The sequence below is a fragment of the Coloeus monedula genome, assembly GCF_965178545.1.
Source record: "Coloeus monedula genome assembly, chromosome: 3".
Taxonomy (NCBI): Eukaryota; Metazoa; Chordata; class Aves; order Passeriformes; family Corvidae; genus Coloeus; species Coloeus monedula.
The window spans coordinates 99,986,364-100,008,351 of record NC_138783.1 but is presented as its reverse complement, the minus strand read 5'-3'; the positions used below and the strand labels follow the sequence as shown (position 1 = coordinate 100,008,351).

Sequence of the window (21,988 nt, the reverse complement as noted above, 5' to 3'; positions counted from 1 at the left end):
TGGATTTGATATAAATGGTGATCAGGACTGTTGTTACATATACTATCCCATAATGTGTCTTAGCATGTGCTGCAGTTTCAGTGGAACAGTTCTCAAAGCAGTGAGTGGAAAATTCAAATGAGTATTTATATTTGCCAATGGGAGGAAAAATAATATTTTTAATAAGAAAAATACAATTGCTTTACTTCAAATGGAATTTCAAATCTAATTGTACCTGATAGCTGTATGTTTTATCTTGTGGCTTTTTGAATAGACACTTTTTATGGAAAAAGTCTCTGAAAATATGATCTCGAGGATGCTATTGTTTTCTGTGCTGTGACGTAAGGCAGGAACACACACTCAGCATTTCTCTTCTTTAGAAGTTTACACTGATTTATTTTGACATCATTTCCAACCCATATAGTAGCTTAGGACTATCTGTTTGTGCTACCTTCCTATTTTAGACAAGCAATGCTGTGCGTGAGACTGTTAATTTGGCAAAGGGCATAGGTTCACATTTGGTTTTCATAGACTGATAGATTTAAAGGCCAGAAGAGACCATTATGATCATCTAGTCTGACCTCCCACTTCAATCAGGGCACAAGCCTCACACAATCGTTGCTGCAACATGATCGTGACTTCAGCAGCAACATGATCATGAGCTAGACAGCAGCTTAAAAAATGTGATCAGTCCTGAGTTGTCCTCCTCTAGTTTTTAACATTAATTTTTCCAACTTAGACTTCAGTCCCTGGATCATATCATTTTATAGGCATGCAGAGTCAAAATGAAACATCATCCTTAACTGTCTTTTTCAATTACATGTCTGTGATTTCATCTACTTGGATTTATCCCAAGATTATAGGAATATTTATGTTGTATAATTGTCAGACCATGCTAAATGGACAGTAAGCATTCTTTTCACTTTATACTGGATGTTGTAAAAACAGTTTCAAAGCATGCATGGAATGTCAAGATCTTGGGCTGGATCTACATTGGTAAGTCAGGAAGCATTCAGCCTTGCTTTTGCTTTTAGAGAGCAGTTTGCATCTACTGTGTTAATATATGTGAAGCCTGTCCACAGGGAAAATGCAGAACAACTATTGTGCATCTTTGCAAAAAACAACCCCAGAGTTTCTAAGATCAGTTTTTAATAGACAGGTAACAATGAAAATTAGCAACTGACAAAAAAAGATGAGAAAAGTCAGGTGCGAATATTTAAGAAATTATGATTTCCCTAGAAAGCTAACAAAAATACAATCGTAATTTGGTTTGCCCAACAGAGCAGCAGTAGAAGATACTTGGAATCAGGTTACTCTGCTACTCATTCTCACATGTACTCATCATAATGTGACAGCACAATTTCTTTGGACTTGAAACCTGGCTACAATTCACTCTCCCAGGAATTCTAGTCTACAATAACTGGATTCATTTTCCTGCTCGGCTGGACCTCCAAATCTGGCACTGTAGTCTTACACAACTGGGGAAGATCCTGGTGTGGATGGGAAATGAGGTTGCAACACTTTGGAAAGTCTCTGAGCGAACATCTGTTTCTGAAATGTAAATGTTCAGGCCTTTTCTGAGTCCCCCTATATGGAGTAAAGAAAGAGGGCAGAGCTCAAACTCTGCTTCTGGTACCTACTATCATGTGGTAGCTAAAGTGGCACCATGGTCTGTCTGACAAAATAATAGGAGAAAATACTAGAGGAAGATACTGACAAAAGAAAATCTGGGTAAACATAATGCAGGAATCCATCAAGTTTTATGACCTTTAAAACTTTCAAATCAGGTATTTTTAAGAGCTGCCATTCGGTACTGCCCTAGTGAAACTGGAAAGATTGACATTTATTTCAGAAAGCAGCCACCAGGTTTTTCAACAAAAATTTAACAAAGTTCTGATCATGCGTGACTTAAAAAATCAATCTCTTGCATACCAAACTGCACAGAAAAAAATTCCAGGCTTCCCATATGGAAAATTACACAGTTCAAGGAGAGAGAGCATGGGAATGGATTAACTCCAGTTTTTCTAAGGCAACTCGCTTGTTTCGGGGTTTTCTTCCGTTTTCACAGTCAGGAAATGCAGAAGATATCAAGAGACCTGTGTGAAGCCATAATAATATATATGGGTTTATATTTATAGTCACTGGATATGAAACTTATTCTAAGATTTTGTTCTTCATCCTATATATATATATTTATACAGGAATATAGATTATTATATCCAGATTTTGGGAATAACCTGAATATAATAATCTGTATATAATCTATGGGTCAATACATTTTTGTTTCAGAGAAAAATGCTGACTCTTCATGTATTAATGGCTTTAGTTGAAGAGAAATAGCTTTCAGTTATTTAAAATAACTGCAGTTATATATATTCAAAACAACAATTTTTAATATATTTTTTCTTCATAGTATGTATAGGTACCAACTGTTAGTATTTTTTATGTCCAATAATACATTTATAATTAGATCACCTCAATCAAGAATACATGTTTTCCACTTAAACATTTTAGTGTAAAATATTACATGTAAAAAATTAATATATAAGATTAAGAAGTTATATAAATAAAACTTCAAGAGTATTTGCACATTTGGATTGTCTTAAGGAAGATGTTTTTTGAAGACAAAAGTTATGTGATATAGTAACTATATATATTTTGACTTTGCGTATGAGTCTCAGCCCTTCAAAGGGACATCTGACAGCACAGCAAACATGCCTTCACAATTAAGATCGTTCACAGTATGGCTTATGGAAATCTAGGATCCAGAACAAGCAGTTCAGTAAAAGTACCTGTTCTTGTTACTCTTTGTTTTAATGGGCTATAAAATAAGTGTGGTGTAGAAGCTGTTTTTACAGCCAGAGCTTGTCATACACAATATGCACGGCTCTGCTGGGAAGAAAATGCCAAAATGATGTACTTCAAACACCCATCACACCTCTTGGAAGGGTCATATATGTAAAGCCATCAGAATGTTGTGCTTTCCTTGGTGGAACAGAACTGACTGCCTCCCCGGTGCTTACAGCATCAGCCCTGGTACATGCCAAAATATGTATCATTCAGCAATGAAATAGTCCCATATTCATTTGTTTGTAGCCATATACAAGAATGGAAAGGGAACTGCACGGCTGCAGAAAGGGAGGGGCAGGAACAAAGTGTTTTAAACCAGCATGAAACAGGAGAGAATAACAGCACCAGAAAACAGACACACGCACACTCTAAATGAGTGTGTGGAGGTGGGGTTTGGAGGAGGATTATACAAGTCAGGTGAGTAGCTGCAGGGACTGGAATGATAGAATAGATACACCAGAGGGAAAGTAGTAGTGTGAAGAAAAGAAGGTCATTAATAAAACATGAGGAGGGTTGAAATTAATGGAAGTCGTGCAGAGACACTCGCAGCCCTTGTCAGGAGAAAAGCACAGGACACACTTCTGGTATTGTTGTTCAGTAACTCCAGGGAGTGGGTCAGAGCTGTCACAGACCTGCTCCTCATGTGCTTGGGTTTCCTTCCTGTGGATACAGGGAGGAGAAGGGAAACTGAAACTTTTGTTGCTAGATCTCAATCTCTCATGCAATAGAAGAGAGCCAGGATGCAGCCTCAGATCTGTGAGCTGGAAAGGACTTCGCTCTACCACAGTTGCAGATATTAGTGGCAGCCATAATCAGTTGATAAACACAGAAACATGCCACAAGTTCTATCTTAAGAACAGTTAGTGAAGGCAGAGTTTGCGAGTAGATATTTCATTCTTAAGCATAGAAAGGATGTTTTTCTTTAGAATTATTTGTTTGAAAATATAACTCTGATGAACTAGGGAATTAAATCATATCTATCAAAGCCCATCCAGCACTGCGAATCCTAAGAAGAAAGTGCTGACCAGCTCAGAGACCTCAGTTAGCAGCAGGCTTTTAAACTCAGATGTTCAACTGAAAGCAGCGAATAAGGAGTCTCAGTTAAAATGTTCTCAGTTAAAATAAACCACTTTTGGGGGGGGAGATGTTCTTACCTTTTCTGGTCTTCTCCTTACTCATTTTTTTTCCTCCTGAATAAAACTATTTGCTTAATCTAGTTATTATTAGGTCCTTAGAAAATCTATTTTCCAGAATTCTATTCTTGAACTTTTTTCTCTCTTGTCTTGCATAGACAAAACATCTAATCTAATCAAACATGTAATGGAACATATCAATATGAAAGTCTCATGTTCGTACCTGTGTAATTAGATTTTTCAAATATTCACCCAAATAATAATTCTTTGAAATGTTAATTTTTTTTTTTCCTTCATTTTAACAGCAAAATTTGGAGAGCAACCTCACCAACCTTATTAAGAGGAACACTGAACTGGAAACTCTTCTGGCAAAACTCATTCAGACCTGTCAACATGTAGAAGTGAGTACTGACCTTCATTTGAAAAACTTATAAACTTAATTACATTCACTCCTAGCATTCAGGAGCAAACATTTAAACAAAAAAAACCCCAACCAAACAAAAAACCCCCAACAAAACAAACAAAACCAAAAACAAACAAACAAGTGAAGAAATTAATTTAAATAATTGTAAACTGACTTAAAGCTTTTTCAGTGATAAATGGTATTCTCAATACAGAAAATCTCCTTTACATTCCTTTCTGTCCTGTTTTAACTATGGTGTGTTAGTATGGCCTCCACCACTGCTCTACTTGAACAATCACCTACTATCTGTAACGTTTGTCTTTTTGGATCCTTTGTGAGATAGAGAAATATTTACAGGTGGAAAATGAAGGCAAGGAAATAGGAACACCCAGATCCCCAACTTCTTTTAGGTTTCTGTTTACCACTAGTTTTGGTTTTGTTTTGTTTTGTTTTTTAATCAGAATTAACTATCTAGATACTTACCAGTACTCAAATGTCATACATGAAATATATTTATCTTCCAAAGAAGATAGGTGGTTACAGGTCTCTTAGTTGCTTCATTTACATATTCTACTCTGAGTATAACAAAAAATCTTGAGCATGGTGGGATCTGAACCTATACTTTCCCCCTGAGAAAAGGTGAAAAAAAAATTCACCCAAAAAAGGCAAAGCAAACAAAACCAAACCAAACAAACAAAACCAACCAAACAAACAAAAACAAAAACAAAAAAGAAAAAACAAAAACAAACACAAACAAACAAACAAACAAACGACCAACCAACCAAAGCCAAACATCCCCCTATTCTTCCAAAGAGATAATCCTATCTGCTCCACTTCTCTGGAGCCTCATTAACTTCACAGAGCTCAATAAAACCACAAAAGTGTATCCACAGTATCAGACATGAGGTGAATGGTTTAATTTCTTTATATAGGCACCAATAATGCCAGGCAGAACAACTGGAATGACATTAGTAGGTAATGAGAGACAGAGATAAGGCACATTTTCTTCTTCCGTGTCTGACACTCAGAGCAAACCTCATGAAGCAGATGGGCTCAGGATTTATGCAAGGAAGCATAAGGTCTCATCTTCATTGGTGGCCTATGTCCAAGATGTGCTAGGTCTGTAAAATTTAAAGTTCCTCCATCTTCTCTGCAGTTCTGCAATATATTACCAGCTCTAAGTTTAGTATCACAAAGAATCCAACTTGTTCAGCTGGTAACAGATGTGCCACTGTCCCTGGAGTCCTGTTTTAGAAAATTTCTCTGTAGACATAAAGCAATCACAGCATAGTTGTTAATGAATTCCTACCATGTTTTATTCATCAAATTAGTCTAATTAGCATTTAAATTAGCAAAATATTAAGAAATGAGCTTCAGTCAAAACCTTGGACCTCGGCCGTGCTGGAAATTGGGCAAGTGGGATGTGGAAGTAAACTTTAAAGTTATCTCTGTTTCTCAGAGCTCTGTGAAAAGTTCAGATAGGATGTGCATGTCTCCAGCACTGGAGAAGCTGTGGCTTAGATAGATTTTCTGAAAAGTCAGTACACTCTTTTTCTGCTTGCTTGTTCATGAGAGAAATTCATCCCAAGCCAGGAACCCAAATGAAAAAAAACAATATATAAGCTAAAACATTAATGATGCAAATTTAAAATTAAAAAATATTTGGAAAAGTTTCCAATGACTGTATTAGTTTTGACATATGAACTCACTCAAATGTTGAAACTGAACAGGAAGTTAATTTTTCAGCGAGTGCTTTCTCTTTCATTTTAGATATATTATATTACAGATAATAATGTAAAATACATTGTACATCATTCGTAAACATATAAAAACATAGGTTTAAAGACTTCTGTTGCCTACTTTGATTTTCCTTACCTAACTTGAAATAATTTTAATTTTGATTTAGCTTTTGGGGGCTTTAAAACCAGTTTAAAAAAAAAATAGGAAATAAGTTTTCGGTTTCACATATAGTTTGAATTTTGAAAAACAAGCCAGGAAAGGAAATTATTATTATTCCTTGTATTAAAGTTACCAAGATTTTATTCTGAGATGTATAAACTTTTAAAAGTCATGCTAATTACCATTTATTTGTAGCTATAAACGGTAACATTTTTTTAAGCCTTTGTCATGTCATAAGCCAAAAAATTCAATATGACATGAAAAATTAAAAAGGAATGTCTTTTTTTGGCTTTTGATATGGAGCAGAAACTGATGTTTCCAAAAATGAACAACGAACAGGCTCTTTGTGTTTTGAATAAATGAATCCCTGCCAGACAAATCAAATGTTGTCACAAAGACACTGTTTCTCATCAACCAAGTGAGTTGTCAGTAGCTTCCCAGGAACCAGCTTTATGGCAGATTATTGATCCACCCTTACATCCTTCCCAACTGTAATTTCATCTATAGCAAAGGCCAAATCCCAATCTCTCTGTTTTAAAACTAATGCTTATTCCTTTCTGAAACAGTTATCTTCACTTTTTTCTCCCACTAGTAGGCAAGGACTGATCAGTGATGTTGATTATTTGGAAGCTGGAGGCCTTCCAGCCACTGGGGAGAGGGTATCTGGTTTGGCCTCTCATCACAGCAATGGAGGCATAAACCTTGCCTATTTTTAGATGGAGTTTATCAATTTATGGCAGGATTTATCCTGATGAAGAACCTCGTCTTGGGACACTCAGGAAGTTCACTTCCAGTCTTGCATTCCTTTGGGTGGTTCTGGTCATAAGAGCAGGAAAACCTTTGTGAATAAATCAGGCCAAACATGTATTCTTTACTGCTTTAAGTAAGATATAATATTAAGCATTTTATAATAATAATTTCAGTATCTGAATGTCTGCTTTCATGCCTAACATGGATGTATAGTCTGTGCTAATAGCTTACAGTAACAATTTTTAAAATTTCATTTTCTCAAAGGGAGCCACACCCTGAAATGTGATCGCTTGAGAATGTAACACTTTTCTGTCCCCTTTTCTTACTGTTTCTTTAGGAGTACACTGACACACTGGTTCTACTCATCTTTCAGACACATCTATAACACGTTTTTTGTTTTACACTAATTTTTCTGTCTTTCCACTCTCCCTTCCTCTGTAATCCTGTCTGGCATTACTTGGTTTTGCAGAAACCCTGAAGGCTGTTAATCAGGAAAGATTTGTTTTCCTTCCTTAGAGACCATGGCAGGTCTACAACCTCATGCTTTTGTCCTGACTGCTTTCTGCAGAGCACCTCATCACCCAGGGCAGCTTGTGGGGTTGGCTCTGGTGAGGCAGCTCTGCTCCTCACTCTGTGCAGGGAAGGCAGCAGTGGCTACCTCCCCTGGGATGGCAGGGTTGGCGGCATAAAATGATAAACAGATTCATAGGATAAAATCGGGCCTTCTCCACAAACTGAGAAAATTGAATAGAAATGGCTACTGCTTGGATATATATTTCTTTGTAGTCCTAGTTCACAGCATTCACACATCTGACAGTATCTGCAGAAAATTTTTTAAGGACATTAAAAACTGTCTTGGATAATTTTATCTTTAAATTTTCTTCATCGGCCCTTTCACAAGTCTTCTAAAAACACTGTGGTAAAATTGGGATTGACAGGCCCAGGATACACAGTGAATCCCTGGGTGACAGCATCCCTGTGGCCACCCCAACCCACTGCCAGGTTTCCCTCCATCGTGCTGAGTGCTGGAGTGACCCAGTGTGGCCTTTAGCACACCTGCCCTGCCTGTGAGCACTGCAGCACTGCCAACCCCCTGCAGGCTTGCCACATGCAAGGTGATGGGCTGCATCCTGCTCTCCTGGCTGTGCCTCTTCCAGCTGTATGCAGCTGGATTTAGCCACTTCTTAGTTGAATCAGGAAAGGTTCTCCCCCCTTGGTTTTAGTGTTACAGGTTTCTCTGGCCGACAAAGTGCTGTGTCACAGAAAATTTGCTTCTTTGTCATAATTTCCATTCTATGACTGTGTGAGGTTTCTGTACAAGTCTTTTAGATCATGGCATTCATTGACATAAGGCACAAATTTGAGCATGAGACTCTAATGCCAGTTACTTTTTTTCTAGGCAATTTGAGCTTTGTTTTTGGACTGTTTTTCTCATCTCTTCTAGGAAATACATGATTAAATGTCTGTTATATAGTCAATACCATGAAGCTTCTCATCTGTTAGACAGAAATATAATCTGAACTCAGCTGGAGGAGAAATTGCAGCAATTATCTAGGGGGGAGGAGAAAGGAAATAGGTTTTGCTTGCAGACAGCTTTATAACATCTGTATTTCAGTCTTTCTGCTTGTTTTGTTTTGAATTCACCAAACGTCAAAGGAAGCAAATTCTGGACAACACTGTAAAATAATCTTTGGTTGTATAAGGAAGAGGAGGCATTTTCCTCTAATTGTATAACCCTCAATCCACTGCATCCTTTGCTCTTTGTATGTAATGGAAATGCTCCGTTTCTAGCTCACTTCTGAAGATCTGCTGCAGGCTAAATCTCAGCGTAAAGGTCCCAATCAAAAATCGGGTTTTTGTATGTCAAATGGTGTTTTTAATAGTCATGTTATATAATCAGCTGCACAAAAAGTGGAAAGAACCTTTATTTCACTGGCATAGATACTCAACACTCACACATACCAGATGCATTTATATCAGTGTAAAACAGTAGTGCAAAACCAACGAAGAGAAAATGGCAGAACCTAAAAATCCTGCTGTTGCCATTTTTATAGATGGCTGATAAAAAAGAAATGAGCGAAACATGAAAGTTACATAATAATGGAATTTTGAATTTCTGGTAAGATTTCATCTACAAGATAGTTCCTTCAAATTTTGCAACAAAATGCAAAATTTTTATATGAGATACCTATGGTTTCTCTGTTACTTGAGAGACAGCAAAATCAAAACTCAGCTGTCAATACAATTCCCAAAGGGCACTTGAACTATAAAGAGGCTTTGTCTGTGACAATAAAAAACAGTGAGTACTTTGTTTTCACAAATTTTCATGGTACTCACTCCTTGAGATTTGGGATTATTTTTGTCAAAACCCAAGTAAACTGAGAAGTTCTCTATAGGAAAATTTAGTTGGAAAGCCTGTATGTAAATCCTGCTGTCTGAAGCACAACAAATGGCCTTCAGAGCCACTCCTTATTTGGAATAAGGAGTCTATTTTGCTGGGGATTTTTGGGGTTTTTTTAGGAAAGGACCAATGGATTAGATAAGTGCTTACCCTCACTGTGGAATATGTGGGATAACTTGGCAGATAATTTGGAATAGATCTCCACCAAAATTTGCTTTTTCCTCTGCCCCACTATCTTCCATTTTTGTGAAAATGCTTGTTCAGCAGCTCATTTATTTGCTATATTCAAGTGCTAAAAGTAAGTGATATTTTTTTATTTCTGAAATAGACAGGAAAATATGAGTTGAAGGAAACTGGGAGTTCTCACTCACAGGAAGGTACTAATTAGCAAACATGATGATATGCATAAAACCCTAAGATGGGGTTTACAGCACTTGTTTTTTCGCAGAGAGTTTCTAATGAGAGAAAGTACAGGAGATTCTTTCTCTACTAACATTAATTTGATGAAATATGTGGCATGATCTATTTTGATTTCTAATTACTTTCATTCTACATTTAATTCCACTCTCATAAAAGTTGATTTCCTTCAATGGAAATCTCAGGTACGCCCTAGTCAGAGTCTAAAACTTTATATAGCATCTGAAAAGAGAAACTTCAGAAATAAAAACTGACAAAACAAGAAGCATGGCATATGGTGATACAGAATATTCATTCAAGGATGTTCTAAATTGCATGCCTAGTAAGCCGTAGCCTAGTAGTCAAATACTATTTCCCTAAAGAATTATTAAATTGATTTCAAAAATTACTAATGCATCATTTGCCCTAACTGTGGAACTGCAGCACTTATGTGTACATTTTATGTACAGATTAGGCACGTGCTGGAGTATGTTACAACCATTTTTTGTACCTTCTGTAAATTGGATTCATAGTTATGGTAAGAGGTCACACAGATTGTATATAAACTAATAGCAGATCTTGCCACTGCCTGCTAAGGTGGCCAGTTCTGATTTGCTCCACCTCTTGCTTTGTCTCATATCCAAATGTTCAGATTTTTGTTAGACTGATATTCTTGCAAGAATTTTTCCTTAGACTAGTAAATGTAGCTTAGTTCACTATTAACCACTGGTTAACTAATGTAGCAGGTAATATTTTGTGCCTGCTATCAGAGACTGTAACTTGTCAGTCTAAATGTCAATTTATGGAACCTACTGTCTCTGAGACTTTTATTGTTATGGTGATGCCTTTTCCTGGTCTTAAAATCAAGAGGCATACATGGTTAGAAGGGGAAAAGGGATTTTACCTTGGTATTTATTTTAAGGATCCTTAGGTGCACACGTCCAGGTCATATGCATTGAGATGCACCCCACTGAGTCTTTCCCTGTGTCTCTGTGTCTCTGTGTCTCTATGTCCCTCCAACATTGGGTATAACATTATAGGTTTTACTAATTAGCATATCTATCAAAGATTCCCCAATGAGGGGCTCAGGTGAGCCCCCCTCCCCAAGAAAACTTCCCCTGGATGGTTCTATCTTGGTTTACAGAATGTGTTCTGGAGAGGACCTTGGGGTCTGGGGCACACTGATCCCTAATTACGAATGTTTAGTCTCTTAGCTTGACAAACAAGTCCAAGAATGTAGGCAAAAAGCACTAGGAATACAGAAGTTGTAAAAGGTATAACGGGTATAAAAGAAAAGGCAAAAATCTTCATGGCATCAGTGGGAACAAAATATTCTTGAATTCCTCATTTTTCTGCCTAACATAAACAGCTAAAGAGTAACTAGAGCAGCAAGGAGACCAAAGGCACTGGTCCTCTTGTGAGCATGTTAAACACTACACTAAAGATGCTGGATCCTGCGTGACAGTTTTAAGTATTGAACTATTGTTTACAAGTGCACTAGTTTCAACATCATGAAAGGATGGGCAGTCCTTTGAACTTCCGAAATTATTTGATAGTTTTTGGTTTTCCACCCTAAATTAAACACATGAAGTAGAATATTTTGCTCAATATGCAACAAAGGCTTAATGTCAGCAAGAAAAACAAAGTAAAAACAATAAATAATTAAATATTGTTCAATTTTAAAGTATTTTCATTATTTAGGTTTAAAGAAAGGACTAACATAAAGTGTAAAAAAAATAAGCAAAAATAATGGGATTCCTATAATTTTTTCCCCCATGGAATTCTGGGGTTTTTTTTGTTTTGGGATTAGATTGTAAATGTCACCAGGGGACTTCTCGATGTCTTGCTGGTTAGTTTCTCAACAATGTGCTTCAAAGCACAGTAGGACAAAAAACTTTAAAACAATACTTTAGTAAGGAAAATGAGTACTTCAGTCTTCTAAAAAAAGTTTACTTTTAGTCAAGATTGGGGCAGATAGTCTTATCTGCCTGACCCAAAGTGGGTTAGCTATCCTGGCCTAATCAATCCTTCATTCACAAAATTCCTACGTAGCCAGAGTAAGCTGGCATATTTTTGCACTGACCTTTGTTTAACCTGCACTGAGACTGCCTCTAAACACAGGTCTCCTGGTTAGAGATAGATGTGGAATGCAAACAAAAACAAAGCCTCTGGCACACTTGAAATGGAAGATGACCATTTCTCTTTTTTTTGCACCATTTCAGAGTAAAGAATTTGTAGAAGATCCATTCAGATGGCAAGCTGATTAATATCACATATTTCCAAAGGCACAGTTTGTCATCACAGATAAAATCAGATTTACGCAGACTAGGGATAAATCTGAAAAAGTTATTTTCCAAGAGTTGCTTTTGCTCTGCACAAGACTAAATTAACAACATGTATTATCAAACAGGGATATGAAACAAAGAAAGTTTGAATCCACAACTCTCATTCAGTATGGTCATAAAAAAAAGGGAAGAAATTTTTTCATAAATATACATTAATGACTATCCTCTGTATTTCCATTAAATAAATAAATTAAACATGGATGACTTTAAAATATTACACTGATGTACTGTAGCTCTATGAAGAAAATTACTCTCTTTACAACATAAAGTAAAATAAACAGGCCTCTCTCTTTAGAGGAGTATAATCCTTTACTTCATCTAGGGACCAAGATCTAGGGATCCAAGAAAATGTGTTCCACATCTACATGACAATGAAGAAAGTTTTCCTAGAACAAATAGGTATCGGCCATTATATGTAAAAATTTTAGATTTTTTTTAATCTCGGTTTCTAGGTTTTGTGTAAGAAGAAATTCAGGCTCAAATATAGAGTGAAGTTATGTGGCAATGATGTAACAAGTTTTGAGTGGAATAATTTGATTTACTTTTCTGGTATTTTTGTCTTCTTGTGAATATACAGTAATTGTTTTCTTGTGAGTACATAGTCATTCTATAACCATCAACTCAAATGCATAAAGAAAAATTCATACCTCTTCTTTGCCTGTACAGCCACAGCTGCAAAGAATTTATTTTTTTAAGGAATTGAGACAATTTTTAAATCATGAAGCTGAAACTCAAAGTCATGTCGCAATTTCCAAAGATCAGACTCTTCCTACAACCTACTTTCTTCCATTTTGCATAAACAGCTCATGACTAGTAAATAAAAATTGCTCTGGTTTTGATGAATTTATCACAGACAGTGTAGCCTTTAAAAAGCAGACCCCCTGTAATTTAGGATGTCTTATTTTGCTTGTCATTTAGAGATTATTTGCCAAAAAGACACATGAGGATTTCCACTTGTGGAGAGAATTGCCTCATCCATAAGGAATCTCAGATGGAGAGTTTTGCTCTTGCAAGAAAAATTCTGCTGAGACACTAAAAAAATCCTTTGCTTCAGTATATTCATTGAGGAAGTTTTTGTGGGTATGAAACCAGCCCTCTGATTCAGTTTACTTTTGAATTAACCATAGAACCTCCACTGTAACCTCGAATCTCTAGTCATTCTGTACTTTTGTGACTTCCGAAACATCTGCTGGGGACTTTGAAACCACCACATTCATTTTCTTATGAGCTAAGCTGCAATTTAACTCAGGTGCTTGAAGATGAAAGCCTAGGAAGCCTCTGCAGAGGGCAGAACATCTTCCCGATCAGTTCTCAGCTTGTGGAGCTGGGAACAGCTGGCCTGGTCTCCCCTTTGGGCTGGGAGGCCTTGTTTCCAGCTTCCAGACAGATATTTGAGGAACCCCCATTTTTCTTTATTTTAACTACACCTACTTCCAGAGGCAGAGAGCAACAGTCTCTACCCATCTGTCTGGAAAACTTGGAAAGAAACCTGAAATTTGCAAAGTTGTTGGGTTTTTTCAGTAAAGTATTTGAGGTCTGTGTATGTTACAGAAATGGGAATAAATTCCCCACAAAAGCAGGGGGACTAGAATCCGTCCTTTTTCTTCTTTGTAGACATCATAGCTCTTGCTAAGTCATAAGGCCTCCTAGTCAGTTTTAAAACTGTTTTGTGGCATGGAAAATAAGTTTATAAAAATTATACCAATAAAAGACAGAGCTTTAGGTTCAAAGTATTTCTGGACATGGATGTTTAAGGAACTGGTTGATGCCAAAACTAAGTGTTTTCATGTCAGTGAAATTTTCTGTAGAAAGATGTCCCCAAGTCTAGCATAAACTCTCAGACAACAGATACCTCAGATTAAGGAATCAACATTCATCTTGGGTGGAGGAGGCCCAGACTGAAATCAACCCTCTGTATGATTTGAAGTCTCTCACAAAGTATGTGACACAGTCACCAGACCTTTATAAGGCAGCTCTCAGTCTCTTAACAAACTCCTTGGAAAGAGGGCTTGTTTTTTAATGTGGAAAAAATGTAGAATGTAAAACCTCAAATATTTTCACCAGACAGAGCTCACATTCCTTGGACTGCCCAGCTGGAAGTTATTGTTAAGGTTGCTGTTCATCAAAGGACTCAAGCAGAAGGAAAATTCTTATTCTGGTATTTTTGTAGCACCTGTACAGCGGAGCCCTGATCCATGCCTGTGGCTCTTTGACACATGACCATGTGCCTTTGGTCTGACATACAACTCGTTGGGAACATACAAGTAAATAATATTCAGTGGTAATCTCACAAATAGTCCCTTCAGGGCCACAGCTAATATAGTGCACTTAAAATTAGGCATGTGCTGGATTATAAAGTTATTACTGAATCAGAGGCTTTGTGGGCTGAAAATGTGATTAAGGAGTATTTCAGCTTGAGAAAAGCTCCCAGATTAAATGTTTGAGGTTTTTTTCATACAAAGCTCAGACATATCATATAATTTTAGAATATTATTTTCATTTTTAACAAGCTTGTCCAAGCTATAAAGTTGGAAATGTCTTCAAATGGAGTTTATAAAAGAGTATACTTTTCATATTTCAAAGAAAAAGAGAAGTCTGCAGTCAGTGCATTAAGAAATCCAGAGATTTTTTCCAGGCATTTTGTTTTTCTTAGTGTAGAGCTTTTTAGGTTAAGATCCAATTAATACATTATTATTCAAATCAACCAGAGCATTAAATGAAACAATGTTGACTTAACCTTCCTGTAACTCTGTGTTTCAAGACAGTTAATCCCAAAAATTAATTAGGTCTGCTTGACAAAGTAAATTGGTGATGTAAGTGGTGCTAGAAGTAACACTTTGAGTGGAAGCTACTCAAAAATCCCATGAAGTGTTGCCATAACTAAGTGCCAAAAGTGTTACTGTAATTAAGTGCTGAAGTTGGCTGTGGCGTGAGCCGACCTTGGTATTGATGCAGGAGCTGTGCCCACGTGCAGTGGATGTGATCGCTGCCTCTGGCTGAGCCTGTGTAGGATTCCCTGCTCTTTTGTGGAATTTCAGTCCACTAGTGAAACTGAAACCAGGGCTGGGAAACTGGTGCACAGTACAGCTTGTTGAAAGCAGCTCTGCAGAGTTTCATGCCAAGTAAGATGCGCGATGCAGCTGAGGTGGTGGGACACCAGGAATAGAGGGGATAGGAGGGACAGTGCTGATTGACTCACTTTTCTAGGTTACCTGAGCTATCAGTGAAGAGACAGTGGCACTGCTAGAGGATTTGGGTGAGCTGCTTCATGCTCTGTCTCTCCTCATGGACTGTGGTGAGAAGTCAGGCAGGGCAAACAGCAAATGTAAGGAGATCCATGGGCACCTAAAACAGCATGGTGGGAATACATTCTACATCTTCATCAACACTTGCAAATACATATGACCCCTTCCAGAAACAAATGTATTCACTCTTTATAATCTTGATGTCTTGATTAATAATTAAGCCTCTAAAATGTGCAAACTAATTTTATGAAGATTTGAGATGTATAATCCAAAACCTTGATAAAAGGAGGTCTTTATAAACAAGTCCCTCTTTGCCTGGAAGACACTGCATATTTCACATAAGAAGGTTATTTGTAAAATTGGTTCTGGTCCAAATTTAGATATATAAGCATTTGCTTAAGCTTAATGAGTTCCATAATGTGCTTACAGGTAAATGCATGTTTAAACACATTGTTGGAAGGAAAGAAAAGAATACTGATGCAGATCATGGGGCTCGTCAGACTGAAAAAACAACCAAGAGGTGCAATATAGTTACTTGTCACCTGAAACTATTCCCCATTGTTGTTCACCACTGGCTCTTACTATCCCAGTGGAAAAGATGACATGGCTGTAGGGGCAATTAGCCAGGGCTGAAAGCTGCTTTACCTTCTTACCCTCTTTTAGCAAAGTGGAAATGGGGACATAGCTCTGAAATGTCCTTTCTTTTTTTTATTTTTTTTTTTTCTAACATGATTAGAACTTTTTACCTTTTTCTCTGACTGTGTAAGCTATGTGTAAGCTAAACGTGCAACTGCTGAAGGGGAAGTACTTTTTTCTGGTTGTACAGAATATTCACTTTTCATTGAAAAAGTCAGTCTCCTTCAGAAACAAAACATATTCATCCAAGAACCCAAACTTTTCTATTATACGTTTTGTTTTCTTTTTTAAAAAGAAGTCAACATTTACTATAGAAAGCTAATATTTGCACTAAAAAAGTGCTTTTTGCACTAAAAAATTTTCATTTCTTCATATATTTATACTCTAGAAAACTACATGAGCGCATTATTTTCTATCTGATTCATTGCTGAGGCAAAACAGGAATAATTAAGACAGCCAGCACATGCTTTGCTATAGTTGGATATTTGGTAATTTGAATCTTTCAGGAACCAATATATGGATATAGATGGTATCAGTAATTCACTGTCCTTTCCAGTAAAAGGACTTGGGATCATTAAATGCAGCTGGAAGAAGATAGGTTCAAATCCATCTAAAAGGAGGCAGTTGTTCACTGTGAGTTAAGCTGTGGTGCTCATTTCTGTAGAATGATGCAGATTCTCAACACTTCCAGGGTTTGAAGGAGAGACTAAATAAATACACGTAATATAATTATTCTAAGTATTAGTAATGATGTTTAATTGTGTCTGGTTCAAGAAGACTGAGCTGCAAGTGGTTGGAGGACAAGAAAACATTCATGGGAGTCATCACACATGTTGGTACTCCTTTCCCCCTAATGTTGTTTACTGACAGATGCTGGCACTAACAGCAGTGAGGGGGGATACTGCACCAGATGGACTCTCTGATCCAGTACTTGTGCTCCTAAGAGCACTGGTGTTCACTGCAGTGCTTTATGTGGCTGCAAACTGTGACGTGTGAAGCACCTCCTGAAGACACCTCGCTTCTCACTGATGTGTGTTAGAGCTGACACCACTCAATACTCACCAGAACAGACTTCTCACTGGAGTTAGAAATATCCGATTATCTATTTGCAAGGCCTGCCTCTTGCAAACAAGATATTGAGATTCAATTCAGTACTTCCCAAAATCCAAAAGAGGGGACTTAAAATAACACAGATCATACATGGAAAAGAGCAAAAAAAAGCCAAACCCAACATTTTAGAAATTGCAATTTTTAAATTAGAAAATGGAAAAGGAAAATGTCAAAAAAAGGTTTTGCTAATCATAATGTTTTACTTTGTAGGTAAATGCCTCCCGCCAGGAAACCAAGCTAATGGAAGAATGTGACCAACTCATTGAAATAATCCAGCAAAGACGACAAATAATTGGAACCAAAATCAAGGAAGGAAAGGTAAAAGCTTTAATTCTTTAGATCACAAGTAGGTCAACAGTGTTTCCTTTTGATTGCAGCTTTTTTTACTGCAGATATTATTAGCAGAAATTTGTAAAAGTCCTTGTGTAGTCCTTGGCTACTGCTACTTTCATGTAAAGAAGAATGAAATCCTTGAAGATTAGTATGCTAGACCTCAACTGTTTATTTGGCATTTCTTTCACTACAGGTGATTACAGATTTTAAGGATAAAACCAGAAATGTGGTCATGATGGCTAAATGACAATTAAATTATGTCCACTTAATGTTTCCTTCACTCTGTTATGTGCCTGACAGTATTTCCCCCAAAGTTTTAACTTTCACAAAATGTCACAGCATAGAGAATCATGTCTCGCAATTATCTTTTTTTTTTCCTAGGTACTTCCATTGTTTATTCAAATACTATTGCATAAAAATTTTGTTCCAGTCATTGCCATTTGTGAGAATAAGAAGTCTTAACTTATTTACAAAAAAATATATTCAAAAGTGTGCAAGAAATTAAATTAGGTGTGCATTTCTAAGTCCTGAAGTTCCATGATTATGAGCAGCAAACACATTGAGCAGGAAAAATCTCTGATATTGAAGTTTCAACATCTTTTGCTAGCTAACTGTTAATTCAGAAATGCGTTAGAGTTGAATTTATGTTTTTATTTTCTACATACAAGGTGTTTACTGTTTAACTCCTAAACTAACTAAGTCAGATACTCATTCTTCTTGTGTGGGAAAAGCTCAGGAAAGGAATAATGTCAAGCGCAGGTTAAATGGTTCATGTGGCTGTCAAGATATTCCAATTAACTTGAAATGAAAGGCCTGTAGGCAAGGGCTAACTTAAACACGTTTGAAACCACAGGTCCCATACACTGTGTGACAAAACCTGAATTTCCTCATGCTGTTAACAAAATATAATCCCCTTCAAATGAAGTAGATGGCCTTCTTCATTTTTGTTTCAGCTGTGTTTCTCTATGCAGAGAGACCAGATGTGCTGCCAATGAAGTAGAAAACTTACTCTGTTGCTTGCAAAGATATATTCTAATTTCCACTAGCATGGAAGATTTTTAATACAATTGACTCCAAATTTATTTGAATAGAGATGTTATCAGAATCTGTCCCTGTTCTTTGTTCTGTTTTGTTGAACTGAAAGTTATATCAGTGGAGGTCCAGTTAAGATCTGGAATGCTTTGACTCAAATGGGGTATATTGAAAGATTTCAGGGTCTCAAGAGACCCATGTGAAAAGCCACAGGAAATTCTGCCCAAGGTATCTTCCTTTAAGGGGACCTATGGCTAAGGGTCTTTCTGGAAGGTAGAGCAAGACAAATTTCTCTGTAGGACTATAGGTGTGGCTACAGAGCTGGAAACACTCACATACTAGGTTCTAGCTGTGCCTGCAAGGCTGCAGATTCAGTTACACAAGTTTGAAAACCCTGTGCAGCTCCATACTTAATCTCACCTATCGCAAACCTGATAAAAACCCACAGAAGATGTGACAGGAAAGAAGGAAATATCAACTAGATAAGATAATCCTAGGGCAGATGTCATTCCTACCATTGCAGAAGTGGGTGGGGAGTGAGTGAGATGAGACTCTTCCTTTTTCAATTTATCATCTTCATCTTCTTGAAGATATAAAAAAGAATCAATCAAGTCAAAAATATAGTTCATATATAGGCATCACAAATCATGGCATGCCTTCTAGTGCAAAAAATTCACAAGTTAACATTTATTTCATTTCACTGTTTGCTTGTTAATTAATTAGTAAATAAATAGATAATTTTTTTAAAAAAAAAGTGAAAGTGAACCTTTCCCTGGTTGCACTGGTGTAGACTGAATTGGAATCTCTGAAAATGCCCAGTTACAGGAAATATTATGGCATTAGTTCATCCTAGAAGCTGATCAAATCATTAGCAGTACCAAAACCTGTGCATTCCAAACATTTTCTCCTCTTTTTTTGTTTCTATCTTTAAAGAGATACAAATGTTACATGACACAAATCATTTGGCCAGTATCTTATTTGGAAAGTTTTTCAAGAATGTTTATTTTGCTACTTGTTTCTGTTGTCAGATACATGCACTAATATACCCTCATCACTGCTTAGGATGCCAATATATCTGAAAGACAGCTCAGCAACTTCATAGCTTGTGCCCTAATTCCTGAGATTGGGAATGTTATCTTGATTATAAATTTGGATATTTCTGCCAACCCACTTGGTTGTTAGTTTCCTCATTTTGCATGTAACTGGGTCTTAATGTGCCTTTCTAAACTCCAGAATTATTTAATTTCCTTCCTATTTCTTACTCCTGTTAAAACTATGATCCTGATGTGATAACAAAGGGAAGGACTCCCAGACCTTTCAGGAACTATTGTAGTTCCTGAAAGTTTTGTTAGCCAACATTGTCTTTAAACGGAGGACTGTGCCCTTCCTTAACCTTTCAGCTAATGATTACAGTCACATCTACTGTGTTTATCTCCAGCACGTATGTTTGCAGTAATAATAATCAGCTCTCCAACACTACTGTGCTTTTGTCCAGTTAAAAATATCCAGCAAGAAAACACCCTGTTTTACTAAAAGCACATAATGAGAAGGTCAGGCATGTATTGTTAATTGAATTGAAGTCTTTTTCTGTTAAGATTTATTTTCAGATTTTTTTTGTTATGAAGCTCACCTAAGTAATAGAAAAACAGTAGTTAATCTATAAGTAGCCTCTAACACAGATCTCATAATTTCAGGGAAATGGTTATCTAAATAGCCCTTAGTTATCATGTAAGCAGAAATTACCAGGAAATGACGTTCCTTCTGCTGGAAAATAGGCCAGCTGTGCTTGTTTTGGCTCTCTCCTGTTGTTTTCCATGTGGAAAATATTCAGGCAGAAAGACTGTGCCTGTCCCTTATTAAAAATATTACATGGCTAGATGGAGTTCACCACAAAGCTTGTGTGAAAGAAGCTCTTGTCACCAAAGCCATTCATCCTAACTGCTCCTTTGCCCAGCTTTGCTTCTGAATTGCAAACTCAGTCATGATTTGTGACCTTAGAGACATGACTGCTTTCCTGTGTTTCCACTCAAGGTGGTGAGGTTGAGAAAACTGGCTCAGCAGATTGCAAACTGCAAACAGTGCATCGAGCGCTCGACATCCCTCATCTCTCAGGCTGAGCAGTCGCTGAAGGAGAATGATCACGCTCGCTTCCTGCAAACAGCTAAAAACATCACTGAAAGGTAAAGGAGACACTCCTCTCAATGAAAAGGAAAATCACACTTTAAGGCAGCTGGATTGTCATAGTTGCTGTATTGTCTTGTCACATCACAGGTGTGGTCAAAGGCAGGGGGGCAGTTGACATATTCCCACAAAAGGCTAGTTCATGCTGTACCAGAGTGGGAAGAACCTCACTGTAATGCTAAATCAAAACATCCCTTTGAGAAGAGAAGCAGTCAAAAGAGGGTGCAAATTAAGAGCTAGAACAGTAACACCGTGCACAAGTAAAAGAGGTAGAATGGTTGCCAAGCAGAGGTCTGATGTTAAATACACTAATAAAAACAGGTTTGTGGCTGAAATTCCTACTTCATAAAAAATTCTGAAATTGGTAAAGAAATCAGGCAGCAAGTACATGCCTTAGAAGAAACTGGGAATTATCTTAATGGATTCATATTCTTCACAAATAGCAAGCTACAAGATTATGAAGTGTGTAACTTTGTGTACCTGCACTATGGATCTTGAAGAGATGGAGATTGAACAGTCCAAGGGGTTTGGAAGTTACAGCAGTTGCTGTGTTGGGTCCCTGGGTGCAGGCAATTTCTACTCCTTTCAGGATCCTGGCTCCTCTTCAGCAAGCCAGATATATCAAGGATCTCAAAGATAAGTACCATGCTATCTGAAAATTTGGTCTGGTCACATTCAGTGCAATGCTGTGAATGCTGAAACATTCCCATTGAGTTTTTCTGATGAAAAAATATTCTGCTCTAATATCAGCTGTTTAGAAATCAATCAGAAAAGTTTTTTTAAAAATTTAAAAAATTTAAAGAAAGGAGAATATGGACAACAAAGAAGAAAGACATCAAAAGTAGGCTTTTTATTAATTTTTTTAAATAGCTGGTTTTTGTATTTCTGGGTTCACATTATAACTTCACATTTTCCAGCCAATTTCCCCCAAATACAAAGCATGAAATTCTCTGCTCCTATTATATTTTGGGGTTTTTTTAACTCTATCATCTACTCTGGTGTGCTGTATCAGTCTTCATCAAAGCTAATTATCACTTTATAAATAAGCCAGCAACACTGGGTTGCCTGTTACAGGTTCAGAGACATGAAAATCAGTTGAAAAAGGCAAAGCCAGGCAAGGCCAGGCAAGGCAGTGAGTTATATGTTGTCTCTCAGACCGTGGTTTGTATTCTGTCACCGAGCAACATTATGGCATCCCAGTTGAAGCCAGTAGTAAAACTACAAGTATCAAAAGCTGAAGGTGCGGGGTTTGCCCTTTTTTTCAGTATTCAGCAGAACCAGCAGTAGAGCAGAAA

General features: G+C 37.1%; 1 protein-coding gene across 2 annotated transcripts in view; it reads left to right on the top strand.

The window, feature by feature from the left end:
- The window catches only part of MID1 (midline 1), a gene marked incomplete at both ends in the record, with an annotated part of 91,821 nt that overhangs the window by 46,720 nt on the left and 23,113 nt on the right, over positions 1–21,988 (top strand). For both annotated transcript variants that reach the window (XM_082278430.1, XM_082278429.1), the window contains 3 exons: positions 4,268–4,363; positions 17,358–17,465; positions 20,544–20,692. In XM_082278430.1, the coding sequence (XP_082134556.1) occupies positions 4,268–4,363; positions 17,358–17,465; positions 20,544–20,692 (353 nt within the window). The remainder of the gene's footprint in view (positions 1–4,267; positions 4,364–17,357; positions 17,466–20,543; positions 20,693–21,988) is intronic.